The 17,210-nt window shown below is 43.4% G+C and overlaps 1 protein-coding gene across 1 annotated transcript; it reads right to left on the bottom strand.

The window, feature by feature from the left end:
- Window positions 1-13,260: 13,260 nt before the first annotated feature.
- Window positions 13,261-14,199, bottom strand: LOC120986872 (olfactory receptor 5G3-like). The gene has a single exon (XM_040415566.1). The coding sequence runs from the start codon at window positions 14,197-14,199 to the stop codon at window positions 13,261-13,263; it is 939 nt and encodes a 312-aa protein (XP_040271500.1).
- Window positions 14,200-17,210: the final 3,011 nt, after the last annotated feature.

The following is a 17,210-nucleotide window of genomic DNA, read 5'->3' as shown; positions in this document are numbered from 1 at the left end:
GTGCCCCCTGATAAGGTAGGGGCTTGTGCCCCCTGATAAGGTAGGGGCTTGTGATGTGCCCCTTATTGTCTGTGCCCCCTTATATATATGAATGTGGCCCCTTATATAATCCCCCTTAGAATGTATGATTAATGTATACATGTGTATGGATGTGCCCCAAGCATCAATACACATGTATATTATATATATATCCCCCCCCTCCTACAACTGAAACCAGGTGCATCGGTGTGAATGTGCCCCAAGCATTCGCACCAATGCAATCTGGCTAATTGCATCAGAATGACCGGACAAGGGTCCGGTCATCCTGATGGATACAAAGAGCTCAGATTCAACTGAATCTGAGCCCTTTGTTGTAATTATCCCCAGCGCCTCTGGAGATAATTACACATGATAGAAGGAGGACAGGCTTCTCCCCTTCTTCTATTATGTGCATTCCGACAGTGCGATTAATATCGCACTGTCCAGAATGCTAGGTGCAGCAGGCGGGAGATCAAAGGCTTCTCCCGCCTGTCTGCAGCGCGTCCCCGATGTGCTGGCCGGCGCAGTGACGCCATATCACTGCGCCGGCCCACGTGGATGATGGAGGCGCGCGCGCGCCCCCTGGTGGCGCGGGAGTGCGGGCCGCTGGGGGATAAATACCCGGCGGCCCCGGCACTCAAGGAGTCTTCATCTGGGCCCCCACCTGGAAGAGGAGCGCGTCCTGCGCTCCGGGAGTCAGGGCCTCCCACGTGGCAGCTGACCGGACCCCTCCCCCCTTCATCTAGGAGAGCGCGATCGGCGCTCAAGGCCGCAGTTAGGATCGGGGCCCCCACCTGGAGAGTGCATCGGCGCTCAGGATCGGGACCCCCCACCACCACCTGAAAGGGCAGCGCATCCTGCGCTCCACCAGACCCGACCCCTGCAGCCTTTCCTGCGCTCAGAGCAGAGCGCCCGACCGGACCCCCCCCCCCCCCGGACGAACGAGCAGACCCCTGGACGAACGAGCAACAAAACCTTAAGTATCACCCCCTTATAACCCCCCCACTATCCCACCAACGTACCCCCACGATCCCACCAACGAACCCCCACTCCTCCCCATAACCCCTGGTACCCTCACCCCTGGTTATCCTGCTCATCCCCTGGTTCCCTGTGTGCCTGCTCTCCCCTGATTAACCCTTTCCCTGCCAGGCATGACCCCTGGTATCTCTCCCCTGGTCCCCCCCCCCCGGACACTTTGTACCCCTGATGTCCGTGCCCTGTTCCCCTGTCCGGCCTGCATTAACCCCTTTACCCTGGTGGCCCTGATTAACCCCTGGTGGTTACCCTGGTCTTGTAGAGCATGCTTCTGCTCTGGAAACAATCCTTTTAACCCTTCGTTATACCCCGTAGGGACAGTGAATAGTCAGGTGGGGTGGGTTCATATACTTGTATGTGTGAACTGTGTAGTTAGTTTATGGGTGGAATTGGGAACGTGTAGTGTAGTTTAGGATTGTATATTTAGTGCTGTATTGTAGTGTACTGCGTGCGTAGTGTCTTGTTAGTATTGCGTGAGTAGTGTATTGTTAGTGTATTGCGTGGTGTAATAAATACCGTTATATTTGTACCCTTTTGTGTAGCGTGTACTTGTTAGCGGTAGCGAGTTAGTAAGGCGCATGCAGCTAGCATATCGATCAGTGTAGAGCATAGCGAAAGTATTGTGTTATTATTATAATATAAAGGCATAAATGGGCGGAGTTATCACTAGATGGCTCCTCCCATTTATGAATATTAATTATTGATATTTGCATAAATATTGGTGATTAATATTCCCCCTTTACAATCATCATCAGTAAAGAAAAGTTTGAACTAAATCTAAAGGTCTGGACAAATTTCTGCTGCAAAATTCCTCTATTACTCCTACTATCACTACACTAAAATTTATTGCAAGTGAGCCAGGAGCCCAGTCGTACCCAGGTAGGAGACACTGTTGACACAATTATCACCACCTACAGAGACATTTTAGGCAATCACACCACTCTGGCATTCCTAAGCTGGGGCGTGCGTTCTAACACCTTGGAAGGGCCCTGTGATATGTGATAGTAGCCTGCTCACGCTGCAATTGGCGTCACAAACAAAACATAGACTATCGTCTACACCTGACCCAGCCATTGCATAATTTGGAGTCAGGGTATACCTGTATCCTGCTCATTGCACATCCCACAGTAATTTTTTAGCGACCACTTCCTTTCATGCCTCCCCCATTCCTGTGGCTAGTAAAGTTGAGTGGCGGGCCTGCAGGTGAGCTCACCCGACCCTGTAAAAGATTTTAGGTTTGGACCTGCAGGTGAGCTAACCCTGTAAAAGATTTGAGTTGCGGGCCTGCAGGTGAGCAGACCAAGTAAAAGATTTTAGGTGCGGGCCTGCTGGTGAGCTGACCCAGTCAAACATTATATGCGAGGGTCTGCTGCTGAGCTGACTCTCTAAAACATTTGGGGCGAGGACCTGCTAGTGAGATGACCCTATAAAACATTAGGGGCGAGGGCCTGCTGCTAAACTGACCCTCTAAAACATTAGGGGCGAGAGCCTGCTGCTGAGCTGACCCTATAAAAAAAATGTAGTTGAGGGCCTGCAGTTGAGCTGACCCTATTAAAAAAATTTGAGTGGAGGGAATATATACAATCTGGATTAGGTCTAGGAGGAGAAAAGATTCAACCATATACTAATTTTTTACATTACAGTAGATGAGTACATTATAAATGATAGATTGAAATTGCCTTTATGTTCATCATCAGCTCAGCTCTCCTCTGGTGGAGTTGAGAAGTCAGGGGAAATCCAGGCCTTGTTCATTTTTATCTGAGTCAACCTGTCAGCATTGCCAGTGGATAAGCGGATACGCTTATCTGTTATAATGCCACCAGCAGCACTAAATACACGCTAAAACAAAATGCTAGCGGCAGGGCAGGTGAGCACCTCCAAGGCGTAAAGTGCAAGTTCGTGACACGTGTCCAGCTTGGACACCCAGTAGTTGTAAGGCACTGAGGGATCATTTAGGACGCTGACACAGTCTGTTATTATGGTTGAGCGAACCCGAACTGTAAAGTTCGAGTTCGTACCGAACTTTAGGATTTTGGGACCCCGGACCCGAACATTTCAGTAAAAGTTCGGGTTCGGTGCTTTCTTGTTGCTTTTTGAAAAGCTGCACAGCAGCCAATCAACAAGCTTCATACTACTTGCCCCAAGAGGCCATCACAGCCATCCCTACTAATGGCATGGCTGTGATTGGCCAGAGCAGCATGTGACCCAGGCTCTACATAAGCTTGAGTCACGTAGCGCTGCACGTCACTCTGCTGTTACAAGTGTAGGGAGAGGATGCTGCTGGACTTGTGATTTCAGGGAGAGCATAGGAGAGAATCTAACTCAGTGATCTACAGACAAATAGTTGTGTGGGTGCAGGGCACTATCGTTTTACCCTGCCCTGAGCTCATTGACCAAAAAATACTAACTTTTGGAACTGTTAGTTATGTGGGTGGCGGCGTCCATTTTATGCATGCTCAGTGCACCAGCACTGCATCTGAGCTTTTGGGACATTGCAAATCACCATTTTTTGGGGGCAAACTACAACATCTGTATTAGTCAGTGTGCAATTTAAGGTAGAAATACACCCATCATTTTCTGGGGTTTGAAAAACACACTCTTTTGACAAAAAACACAATTTTCAGGCCTTGCAGCATCAGCACTTGTGAAATTACAGGCTTATATACTGCTGTCAAATTCAGTTTTTAAACAAACACTCATTTGGGCACAAAAAATTTAGTTGCCAGCCTTTGATGCAGATGTCATTGTGAGATACAATTGTATTGATATGTAGAGAAAATCTAAATCGCACATCCTCATTCCTATACTTCTGATATGACAACTGTTTACAATTTTCAGCATTTCTTTTGATAAAACATGGCTATACAGCACTATTATCAATCATTTGCTGTGCACTATTAGGAGGCATTAGTATACAGTTTGATCAAAGAGCATAGGCCCACTTACCGCGACAAGGTTGCCTCTTTTAAGTGGGGACCTACTCTAACCATGGCGCAGAGCCGTGCGGCAACCACCACGCCTCCACACCGCTCCAGCAGGCAATGGGATCCAGCAGCCACACTGTGCGGCAAAGCCACCTAGGCCCCGGGTCCTATCACTCCACCAGCACAGCACAGAAGCAGCGACGGCCACCGTCCAGCGCCGCATGTGAACTGGTGCAAAGAGCTCACCTGTTCACTGCCTCTCAGGAACTCCAACTGAGATGTGGTAGGAATTTATGGACCCTTTGCAGACTTCTGCTAATTAAAAGCACCTGAGCCAAATGGGGAGGAGTGCTGATTCAGAGAGGAAGGGGGGGGGGGGGGGGGTGAGATGAGATACACCCTTAATACATTTGGGTTACATTCAGAGATTTTAAATACCGCCATTTGGTGCACCAATATTGAATTCAGGCCTACAGTGGGTCAGGCCCTGTGAGATACCCCCTCTACATACAGGGGTTTGAATTAGGCATTTGAAATACAGCCATTTGAAATACAGCCTTTTTGTGCAAAGATATATTTACTGCAGGCCTACACTGGTTCAGGGCGTGTGTCTTCCCCCCTATACATAGAGGGGTTTGAATTAGGCATTTGAAATACAGACATTTCAAATACATTATGAAATGGATAGACCAGGCACTCAATATATGTTACTATAATGAGATATTTATTTCACACAGTGATAAAAAGATAAAAGGATACAATTAATAAAGTTAGTCCAACTGGACAGACAATGTGACAATATAATGTACTAAAGCAGCAGCAACAATAACAATTATAGCAGCAATAATATGCAACAGTGTAGCACAAGTAGCAAAGGATAAAGGGTGATAGGTCACAATCAGTGATTGATTCAAAATAAACCGCATATGTGACTATGGAATTAGGTTAATCGCAAAAATAGCAGCATAGATAGTTCCTTATAGAGAAATAGCAGCATAAATAGTTGTTCATGTGTCCGAGGTTAAGTGGACCAGTTCCCAGTAACTGTGTTGGTCAGGGCACGGGTGATGTTCTTGGACACATGCTGGTATAAGACGGGAACGGCACACCGCAAAAAGTAGTGGCGGCTGGGGACTGCGTACCGAGGGACGGCCGCCAACATCAGGCTTCGGAAGGCCTCAGTGTCCACAAGCCTAAATGGCAACATTTCAAGGGCCAATAATTTCGAAAGTTGCGCATTTAGTGCTATGGCCTCTGGGTCAGATGGTGCTTTTGCGTTCAAATTACTGTTATGGACATTTGGATGTTGCGCTGGGACAGGGAAGTGGATGTTGCTGCTGATGGTTCATGCGAATGTCCAGGTGAAAGCGAGGGGCATCCGGGCCTGCGCCTTTGACAGGGGATTGGCCAGCAGTGCGTAACACAGGGGAAGAGGAGGCAGTGATGTGACCCGCAGACCCAGATTGTGGACCCAAGCGTTCGGCCCACTTGTTAGAGTGCTTGGATGCCATGTGGCGGATCATGCTGGTGGTGGTGGTGAGGTTGCTAGTGTCCACGCCCCGGCTCATTTTGGTACGGCACAGGTTGCAAACTAGCACTCTTTTGTCGTCTTCACTTTCCTAAAAAAAAACACCATACTGCAGAACACATACCCCTTGGAAAGGTAGATTTACGCATGGGGGTGCTCAGTGTAACAGTTGCGGGCCTGTTTGGTGTGGGCCGACTTCTCCCTTTTGCAACCCCACTGCCTCTTCCAGCCTGTTGCGGTGCTGCAGATCCCTCACCCTCTGTACTGCTGTCATCGCTTGGCTTTTCACCTTCCCATGCTGGGTCAGTGACCTCATCGTCAACCACCTCCTCTTCCACTTCCTCACTCTGCTCATCCTCCTGAATTGACCTAACCACAACCTCGGTGATTGGTGTCTCATCATCATACACCTCATGAACGAATGATTGCCATTCACCACTGTCATCTTCTTGAGACTGTGAAGGCTCAAGAGGTTGGGAATCAGGGAACAATATCTCAGGTCCCTCTTCAAGCGTGCTGGGAGCCGAGGACCAAATGTAATAGTGGCGCTAAAAAGAGCTCCTCGGAATATACAAGTGTGGGATCACTTGTTTGGCAAGCCTCTCCCTGGTGGAAGGAAGGATGATCAGAGAGAGGATTCGGTTGACCAGACTCTTGGCTACAGAAACTGGACTTGGTGGAAGAGAGGGTGGTGCTTAACCGACTGGAAACATTATCTTCAGCAATCCAACCGACCAACTGTTCGCACTGGTCCGACTTGGACAGTGTTGTCCTCCGCCACCCAGCTAAGTTGGAGAAGAAGCTGGATACGGTGGATGTTTTTTTTTTTTTTCTGGTGCACTGGCAGCAGGCACAGTTTCATTGCGCCCAGGGCCACGGCCTCTGCGTGCACCATCAGCATCACGCCCACTTCCCTGTCCCTTAGTGCTCGCCTTCTTCATATTAATGTTTTTGTCACTAGATGTGGCACAGATTGTTTTACAGTCCCCTAAAGACACAGTTTTTTGATGCAGGACAGTATATGTCACAGAAACACACAGAATATGGACAATAGATTAGGCCCAGATTATTGGAATTTGCCCTAAAGAAGCAGTTTTTGGATGCAGGACAGTTTTTGGATGCAGGACAGTATAGGTCATAGAAACACACAGAATATGGACACTAGCTTAGGCCCAGATTATTTGAATCTGCGGTACAGACACTGTTTTCTGACGTACCAGTAGTTTATATTTATATTTTTCACTATATCTAGGCCTGACAACCACACAATATATTGAAGCGCAGATCACACAATTCCCTGATTACAAAAATGTAGATTATGGAAAAAAAATATATTATTTTCACTAATATTCTTCCTATCTCTGCCCCTGACACACAGAAGGTATTGTTGCACAAGTCACTGCAGACACCTTCTATATAGAAAAATAATCGCTATTTCGAAAGTATTAAAAAAAAAAATTTTGTACAACTTTGCACTATTAAATTGCTGCACTTAAAAGGACTTTTGGGTCTTTGAAACGTTTTAAAATTGAATAAATTGCGATCACAAACTCCCTACACTATCTGTCCCTTCCTAAGCACAGCTCTCCCTGAGTCGCAATGAGCTATAGCACCTGATGACGTGTCCCGGCCAGCGAATCACTGTAATGCCAGCAGCCAACATGGCTACTGGCATTAAAGTGATGGCAGTACTTACCTGCCTGTTTATTGGCTGCTTAGCAGCCGCGAAACGTGCGGGGAGGAGACTCGAGCATGGCGCTCGAGTACATGTGGTACTCGGCCGAGTACCGCCATGTGCCGAGCATAGCGATGCTCAAGCTGAACAAGTATTCGGCCGAGCATGCTCGCTCATCACTACAAAACACTGCTGGACAATTTAAGATGGCCGCCGCCACATATTTGAATCTGTTCCAGTTAAAAGTCCAAGTGGCAGAAGCAGTGCCTTTAAAGTCCAATATGCCCAAATAGTGTCCCAGGGGCCATAGTCACAGGGCAAGAGGCTGGCAAGCAGGCCTCTTAAACTCCCAGTGATGAAGGGGCTTTTGTCACAGGGGGCAACTGGTATATCACACCAGTAGAAATTATTTGTTCCAATGGCATTTGTCACTCTGTATAGCTGTGGTAACGCAGAAAACCGCAAACAAATGCTGCACTACCCAAATGCACTATATAGAAAGTATATTATTGGTATATAACACCCCTGCCTCAATCAAATTTTTTTGGGGGGGGCAACTGGTATATCACACCAGTTGAAATTATTTGTTCCAATAGCGTTTGTCACTTTGTGTAGCTGCAGTATCGCAGTAGAAACGCACACAACTGCTGCACAATACAAATGCACTATAATATATTTTCTATGTTAGAAAGTATATTATAAGTATATCACACCCCTCAGTAAGTCACACCTATCAATAGCACACCTATACCAGTCCTTAAAAGGACTTTTGTGGCCCTATTAGCTAGCTTTTGGTGTCCCTAACAGCCTGTCCCTGCTCCACACAGCAACCTCTCCCTACACTGGCAAAAGACTGAATATAAAATGGCAGCCAGATCGGGTTTATTTATAGGGTAGGGGGTATGTCCATGTGCTGAATCGTCTCAATTAGCTGTCCTGTACCACCTGATGGATGTGTCATGGGTCAAAGTTCTTCATAATGTAAAAGAATATGGCGCCGGCGGACATCGCCATATGTTCGCCTGTTCGGCGAACCATGAACAAGCAGAGTTCGCCGCAAAACAACTGCCGGGTGAACTGCAAGGCCATCTCTAGTGAGGACTCAAGGTTCAGGTGGTGCATATCCATTTTCCGTGCGAATTCTGTGGTTCAGGTGTAGGCAGCAGTTGAAAAAACTGTTCATCATGTTCAGCAAACTGTATTAGCCTTTGTTCGTACTGCTTTTGCTACGCAATAATAGCATTGGCATAGGCATTGGAGTAGTGACTGAGAGGACAGCAGAGAGAGGCCTTCTGGCGAGACACAGAAGAGTTTATGTCTTAGCAAAAGCTATGGCAATCTAAGTACAGAGTGTGTACTTGCAAAGGGGGCCTCACCCCAGGGCCTCTATATCGCGTCCCAGGTGTAGGAAATGCTGAGTGGTATGTTTGGACCTAAAATGTCTGTTTATGTGTGTCACGGTGCTCCTACCTGGATACGGCTGGACTCAAGGCTTTGGCTCTGAAGCAATAAATAGGGGGAATAATTGAGGGATTTGAAGAAATAACTTGAGTCCTGACCTTGAGATGAAGTTCAATGGCAGCTTTACTTGAATAAACGTTTCTCCAAACAGTTTCAGGCTTTGTCTTGGTTCCAGCAGGCTTTAGCATTAAACTGGCAAGCAAACTCAACTTACTATATCCTTCTCTCACTCTGCTATACTGACAAACTGACTTGGCAAATTGGCTTCTTCTTTATGCTGCAGTTCACTTTTTAGTTGGACTTATCTTCAGCCAAGGATTAGGTTAGAATCCTGGCAGCTCCAACATGGAGTCTCAACCAGCACAAACCAGTACTGCCCCACCTCCTTCTGGTAGCAAGCAGAACTGGCCCACTTCTGACCAATGTTTGCTGTCACCTGCTGTAGAACCAGGCACATTACATGAACAGTTACATAACATTGTAAATGCACAGTGTTGAGGGACCTGGAAATAAATATATAGACGCAGAAGTGGTAACACCACTCTGGGGTATTACATACTGCTAGTACAACAAGGCAGGGATAGCTTTTGTTTTAGGAATAATGGCAGCTAGGAAAGGCAGTGGAATCCACTGAATAGTATGGCAGTGACTGCACCACCAGCAGATTGGCCTGTTGTGAGTTCAGTTAGCACACATACAGATTCCTGGTGTGTATTATTTGTTCCTGCCTACAATATTCATTATAGATGACTGACAACAATGACACCGTACTGTTTGTGGATGTGGTCTGGCTGATAGAATGATGATGGGGAGAAGAAAGATGGTCTTACTCACATTGCTGGCAAGTTTGATATTTCCATGAAAGCAGGACATGCCACCTTATGTGCTGAAGGAAAGCTGTAGTGCCTACATTTATTTTTTGCCTCGTGAGCAGACTTTACACACTGCAATGATATCCCAACAAACCCACCACTAACAACACTCACAACATTTCTGACAGCACCACCACCACCACCCCCCTGAACTTGCCCCAGGACTGACAGATTTTGAGCCTGTAGTAGCATGACTTGCTCCTGAGCCACAGTTTTGTAGAAACAAATGATCAATGGGATAGAGTTTACTACTACGATATACAGCAACTGTGAGACAAACCAAAATATCAGGATAGGTGCACCAATGAAATTTTTGTAATAAAATTTTCAACACTATATAACAGTCAGTGGTGCAAAACAACAGATCAGGTCCAGTACACTAGTCTATCATTTAATATTATGTTTTTTGTTTTTTTTTGTACAGTGCAACTATTAAACAGAAAAGTGCATCAGCCACTACACTATCAACACCAGGATTGATAGTGTAAAAGATTTCTGTCTCTAATGGTGATTATTATTTTTTTTATATAAATTGGGCTGATAGCTAATTGATACATATTAAGAAAAAAATTTACACTGTAACTTTAAATATTTTTGTGCATTACAAGCATAGCCACTGACACACACTACACTACACTGAGTCTCAACCTATCCTGCCCCTGCTAAAAACCTCTCTCTCTGGCGATGTCATAGTGCAGTTCAGTGTGTCACTCGGCCCTTGCTGTAGCCTTCTAATGTGTAAACCAGGCATCCTCAAACTGTGGCCCTCCAGCTGTTGCAAAACTACAACTCCCAGCATGCCCGAACAGCCTACAGGTATCAGCCTACAGCAGGGCATTTTGGGAGTTGTAGTTTTACAACAGCTGGAGGGCCGCAGTTTGAGGATGCCTGGTGTAAACTATGGCCTGTGAATGCATGTACTCCCCGTGTTTGCTTCACAGTGCAGTTCTTAACGCTGATGCCATACAGACTGGCTACAGGTTCTCTTGCATACTGGCTGCAGGCTTTCTCTTGTGTATGCTAGTTGCTTGGGCATGCGTGCTGGCTGCGGCCTTTTGTGTGTTAACGTTGGCTTGTGTATGTGGACACTCTTTCTAGTTTTACTTTCCTGTTCTTTCTGGGTGTGTCTGCTAGGTGGTCAGATGACCCTATTACCCTGCTTTATGATCCTGTGAGCTGTTTGGGGGGTCAGTCTGTCTCCAGCCTTGCTGGGTGCAGGACCTGGGTTATTCCATCTGCCCTGTCTGTGTGGCCACCTAGTAAGACATCAAGGTCACCTTTTCTGGTTCTGTGTCTGGTCTGTGACCACCATGTATCGTCCTGCATGGGGTCCAGACATCTGCCTGTCTGTGCAGCTCTGCTTGTGACCACCATGTGTCGTTCCACATGGGGTCCAGACTTCTGCATGTCTGTGCCTTGTGTGCAGCTCTGTCTGTTCATCGCATTGGGAACAGACATCTGCTAGTCCTTTCTATGCCTTTAGTGAGAGGGCTCCTCAGTGAGAGGAAGCACATATGTCTTATCTGTATTTTTCCATTGTCCGGACTGCTTCTAGTCCGGTCTAGTGGTTGTTATGCCTTTGGTGAGAGGGCTCCTGTGTTCTACATACATACAATATACTCAACGGTCTGTAGACCAAAAAAATCCCGTTAGGGGTCTCTAACTAATAGTAAAATATACCTTTATTTAATCAATATTAAAACCTAAGTGTAATAAGGAAAAAAATTGGTGTTAAAATTATCAGAATGCAGTGAGGTATAATGTATAATAGACTGTTAGCTGCTGATGGTTGCTAATAGCATCTCAGGGATTTTGTCCCATTCAGCAGTTATTATTTGAAAGCACCTAATATGGTATACTAGTTGTGAAAATGCTGAGGGTGAATCAACTGATATGTATAAATAATTTCCCTCTAGTATCGGCAAGGGGTAGTTTTACTACCTCTATATCCTTAACCTAAATGGAGTGTTGGCAGGGATGTGGGTATATAACTTTATTCACAGTGGAATTATACACTTAGCCCAGTAATCTGTTAGTGCGTGGCTGGCTAGACTCAACACACACACACATCTCAACTGTTCAAAGCGCTCAGTATGTATTATGTCCAGTAATTCTGAAACTGATACAACATTTTGCAACAATTTGCAGTCCTTTTGGGCTGCCCCTGATGTATTGCCTTGCACTCTGGTGCTGACGCTCGATTTGCAACAGTGTGGCTGAAATTTGTTACCACTATTTGACTCTGTTAACCCTTTCCTCTGCCATAAACTCCTGCTGCGGCTAACTACTTGAATGCTATATTGCTAATTGACTAGGCCTGTGATTGAGGGTTAGCGGTAATGTCATAGACTGTAGGTGAGAAACGGGCGGATATTTGCAGTGCATAAATAGGGGTCATGCAGAGCGCGCGCATGCTAGTACCCCACTTCCCCTGACGAAGCCACACAGTGGCGAAACATGTCGGGAGGGGTGTTATAGTGTAGCGTTCAAATTTTAGACAGAGGACAGTGAGGAGCTTTATAGGAGTATTAGGATTAGCTGAGGGCAAGTCAGAAGTATGTCTACGGTAGTCAATTAGCAATATAGCATTCAAGTAGTTAGCCGCAGCAGGAGTTTATTGCAGAGGAAAGGGTAAACAGAGTCAAATAGTGGTAACAAATTTCAGCCACACTGTTGCAAATCGAGCGTCAGCACAGAGTGCAAGGCAATACATCAGGGGCAGCCCAAAAGGACTGCAAATTGTTGCAAAATGTTGTATCAATTTCAGAATTACTGGACATAATACATACTGAGCGCTTTGAACAGTTGAGATGTGTGTGTGTGTTGAGTCTAGCCAGCCACGCACTAACAGATTGCTGGGCTAAGTGTATAATTCCACTGTGAATAAAGTTATATACCCACATCCCTGCCAACACTCCATTTAGGTTAAGGATATAGAGGTAGTAAAACTACCCCTTGCCGATACTAGCGGGAAATTATTTATACATATTAGTTGATTCACCCTCAGCATTTCCACAACTAGTATACCATATTAGGTGCTTTCAAATAATAACTGCTGAATGGGACAAAATCCCTGAGTTGCTATTAGCAACCATCAGCAGCTAACAGTCTATTATACATTATACCTCACTGCATTCTGATAATTTTAACACCAAGTGGTAGGCAACTTTCCTATTGGTTGCTAGGGATGTTGCTAAGCTCAGACAAAGACATTGCAGCCTTCTCATTGGCCCACAAATAAGAAGCAGGGAGGGATCATGAGTTCAGATGAAAAAACATCTAGAATATTCGTGAATATGAATATATATAGCACTATATTCAAAATCTTTGCAAATTCTCAAAGTGGAGATATTCGCGATTTGAATATTTGCGCCCAACAATACTTATGATATCAGAGCCAGGACCCACCGGAGGATCCTCTGGTATTCTGGTGGGCCAGTTCAATGCTGATCCAAATAATTATTTTTTGTTGTTGTAATGTAATTTGTCTATATACTAAGACTAAGTGGTCAAGAGAAAAAAAAAAGTTGGGGTTGGCAAACCCGAAGAGACCCCACCTTACTTCAACTGTCTATTATGTATTTCAGATTCCTGGATCTCTATGTGCACAATTGGTAGCAAAGAGTTTAACTGCAGTCCATAACGGCAATATTATAGTTTAAATCCAAAAAAGACAAAATTATGGAAATATACGGTACTTATAATGAAAATAAAATGGAGAAATACAAAGCTAACAGTTATTATAAATCAGAATTTCATTTGCTTTAAAAATACATTTTTTATACTTGATTTGACTTCTTTGTTTCGTAGACTGTATATGAAAGGGTTTAAGAGTGGAGCGATAACCGTATACATTAAAGAAACTAGACTTTTTTGGCCAATTCCATAGCTTGATCTTGGTCTAAAATACATAAAAATTGCTGAACCATAAAACAATGTGACAACTATTAAGTGAGAAGAACAAGTTACAAAAGACTTCTTTTTGCCAGAGGCAGAATGAAGTTTTAAAATTTTAGAAATTATTTCTATATAGGAAATAATTGTTATTATGAATGAACCAATTACTACAGAGCCGCCAACCATAAATATCACAAGTTCATTGACCCAAATGTCTTGGCATGAGAGTTCTAGCACCGGTGGAACATCACAAACGAAATGGTCTATCTCTTTGGATCCACAGAACGGCAATGAAAATGTGAACACTGTGTGTATTAGAGAATTAACTGCACTGATGACATATGAGCCAACTATTTGTCGGATACAGACTGTTTCTCTCATAATCAGAGTATACAACAGAGGGTGACATATGGCGTTATACCGGTCATAAGCCATGGCTGCCAGCATATAGCACTCTGTTCCACCAAACAGCAAGAAGCAATACATTTGTATAGCACATCCAGAGAAGGAGATGACTTTACTACAGTCTGACAGTAAACCGGACAACATCTTAGGGACAGTGCATGAAACATACAGAATTTCCAAGAGAGAGAAATTAGCAAGAAAAAAATACATTGGAGTATGGAGGATTGGACTAAGCTTATATGTAATGATTATTGATAGGTTCCCAGAAAGTGTGATGATATATGTACATAAAAAGATCGTAAAGAGCGAGATTTGATGTTGAGTTATTCCAGAAAATCCCAAAAGAATAAATCCTGTTGTTACAATTGTGCAATTGATACTCATTTCACATGATTTCTAGAAAAAAAAAGGCATACATAAATACTATATACGGTAGATTAATAACTAATAATGTCTAATAGCAAAACAAATCAATATATTATGAAATTATAATGTATGAATCTTATATATCGGTATTTAGAATAGCTGAGTTCAATACCAAGCATATGGCGAACCTTTGTGCCTGTAAAAACATTGAAAGGACTGATGAAACATTGATGGCCTGTCCTAAGTATAAAGATTCATGGTAGTCGGTGGTAGATTAGCGTTCCTGTATACATAGAATGTAGAAACCACTGCTCTTAAAATATGCTCGATCAGTGAATACAACTTAAATTCTTGTTTCCAGAAAATGTCAAGAGATAAAATCAACAATATACAAAACCAACGTTTTGGTCTATGTTAGACCTTGATCATGGCCTAGAAGTAACACCTGGACATGTGCAGCAGAAGTAAAACCATGAAGATGAGATGCCTGTTGGAGCGAGGTGGCACATGGCACTCCTATAGTATAGAGGTTGCCATAGCAGTCAGATACAGTACCTAGTGGAAAAACACTGTGGATCTACTCATGCCGGGGCAGACAGGAGAATAGATATACTTAACTCTCCAGGGCAATACTGTGAGCAGTGTTATGTATGAGAAAATGCTAAGTGTACTATATTTTAGCTGCAAGAGAAACTTAAAGGAAATGTGTCACAATATTATTTATCTGCCAGTTGAAACCAGATATTAAAATATATCCTTTTTTTTCTAATCCTTTTTATTTTCTGATTGCATATTTTTAAAATCTATTTCCTGAACAGGATTATGGGGACAACCATCTTTCCTGAGCTGTTCTTAGCATCTAAAAATCATTAAGAAAATTGCTTTACGGTAGCCACATAGACCATAGACACAATGGTCAAGAGGGGACCCTATTAACTTCTATGGGAGAATTTTCAAGGCATGCTCTGTGACACTTGCAGAGGTCATTGTACAAGGAAAGAATAGATAAACTTTGACAAACACCTATTGTAAATGGTGGATCCTGACTTATCTGTCATTCTAATCCTACATGTAATTATATCACCTCTGTATGTAGATAAGCAGATAACTGCAGTAAGTGATGTGAACAGACCAATAAGTGGATCCTATTATTATTCTTAGTGGCTTGTGAGAAAATTGCAGGATTTTATGGTTTTTGTTTAAATATAGATATTGACATGGAAAATTAAAAATAACTTCCAAAAATTATTCAAAAATCTGTTAAACATAAAAATAATAGGTCATTTTCTGACTATACATTTCCTTTAAGGGAGGTGCTGTGTGTTAAGTTTTCGGAGAGAAAGGGGCTCATATACCGTTCTTGAATGTAGTCGTTCTATCGCAGGGATCAGCAACCTCCCGCACTCCAGCTGTTCAGAAACTACAACTCCCAGAATGCTTCATTCGCTTCTGTGGTAGTTAGAAGTACAGTCGAGCATGTTTTCATCCTGGGAGTTGTAGTTTCACAGCAGCTGGAGTGCTGAAGGTTGCAGATCTGGAGTGCTGAAGGTTGCTGATCTCTGCTCTATTGTATACATCTATTCCTGAATAGGCCATCAATTTTTATTCCCAAAAAACCTTTCATATCTTACATTAAAAACTATAATTTTAAGTCCTACCACTAAGAGCCCATAAAACTTTACACGTTTTTTATAGCTAAATCTTCTACCTGATATGGCTAAAGATCAATCACAATTAAGCACTGTTATTAACCCTTTCACGCCCGATGACATACATATACATCATCGGGCCGGTCATTAAACACGGCACCCGCTCGCGCGCGCAGAGGGCACCATAGCCGATGGGTTTCTGCTATTTTAAATAGCAAAGACCCGCGGCACATGTATGCGATCAGCCATAAGGCTGATCTCATACATTTTCCTCTTTAGAATCCGGAAGCGGAAGTTTCGCACTTCCGCTCTGTTAACAGTGTTCCCCGACTGAGATCGGGGAACCTGTTATATCTATAAAATAGCCCGAAGCCTCAAGCAGGCTTCGGAGCTTATTTCAGGACAATACCAATACAGGCCACTAGGTTGCAGCATTGTATTGGTATAGTGCAAATGAAGTGTTCAATGATGTCTATATAGACATCAATGAACACAATGGGCAATCTAATGATTGCCAGTTATTGTCACCCAAGGCGACTTAAAAAAAAAAAAACGTAACCAATAAAAAAATAAACATCATTGGCATCGCCGTGTGTGACAATACCTTATACTATTAAAATATAACAATATTAAGGGCTTACGGCAAATGGCGTAAAAGAAAAAAAAATTAAAAACAGCCAATTTGCCATTTTTTGTCACTTCAACTACCCAATAATTTTTTTTATAAAAAGTGATCAAAAAGCCGCACACACTTCAAATTGGTATCACTAAAAGAAAAGATCGTCCCGCAAAACAGCCCCGTACACATAACTACAAAAAACTTATAGGGGTTAGAATACGGTTATAAAATGTATTTTTTTCCTCAAAGGTTTAATTATTATTTTTTCAGTATTAAAACTCCAGTACTGACCTGGAGAATGAAAATAACAGGTCAATTCTACCACATAAAGTACAGTGTAAAAAAAAAAAACTTTATCAGAATGGTGTTTTTCCCAATTCTACCCATTTGGATTTTTTTTCCATTTCCCATTACATGTACAAAGTACAACTTGTCCCTCAAAAAATAAGCCCTCATAAGGCTATGTGAACGGGAAAAAAAAAAGTTAGGACTATGGGAAGGCGGGGAGTGAAAAACAAAAAACGCTAAATGAAAAATGGCCGGGGCCTGAAAGGGTTAACATTGTCAGTAATATATTATTTGCTCAGGATGCAGTTAGTTAAATTAAAACTTACATGAGGCTGAAAGTAAAAACACGAGACTGGAAGAGGAGCCATGTTCTATCCTGTGGAGGTTTTTCGGTTTAGTGTATGTTCAAACCCTTTGAGAAGATTGTTTCAAACATTACAGTGAATGAGTTAATCCATGGTTATATAAAAGGT

The sequence above is a fragment of the Bufo bufo genome, chromosome 1, assembly GCF_905171765.1.
Source record: "Bufo bufo chromosome 1, aBufBuf1.1, whole genome shotgun sequence".
Classification (NCBI taxonomy): Eukaryota; Metazoa; Chordata; class Amphibia; order Anura; family Bufonidae; genus Bufo; species Bufo bufo.
The sequence above is the reverse complement of the archived record's forward strand: the minus strand, read 5'-3'. Positions and strand labels throughout refer to the sequence as shown.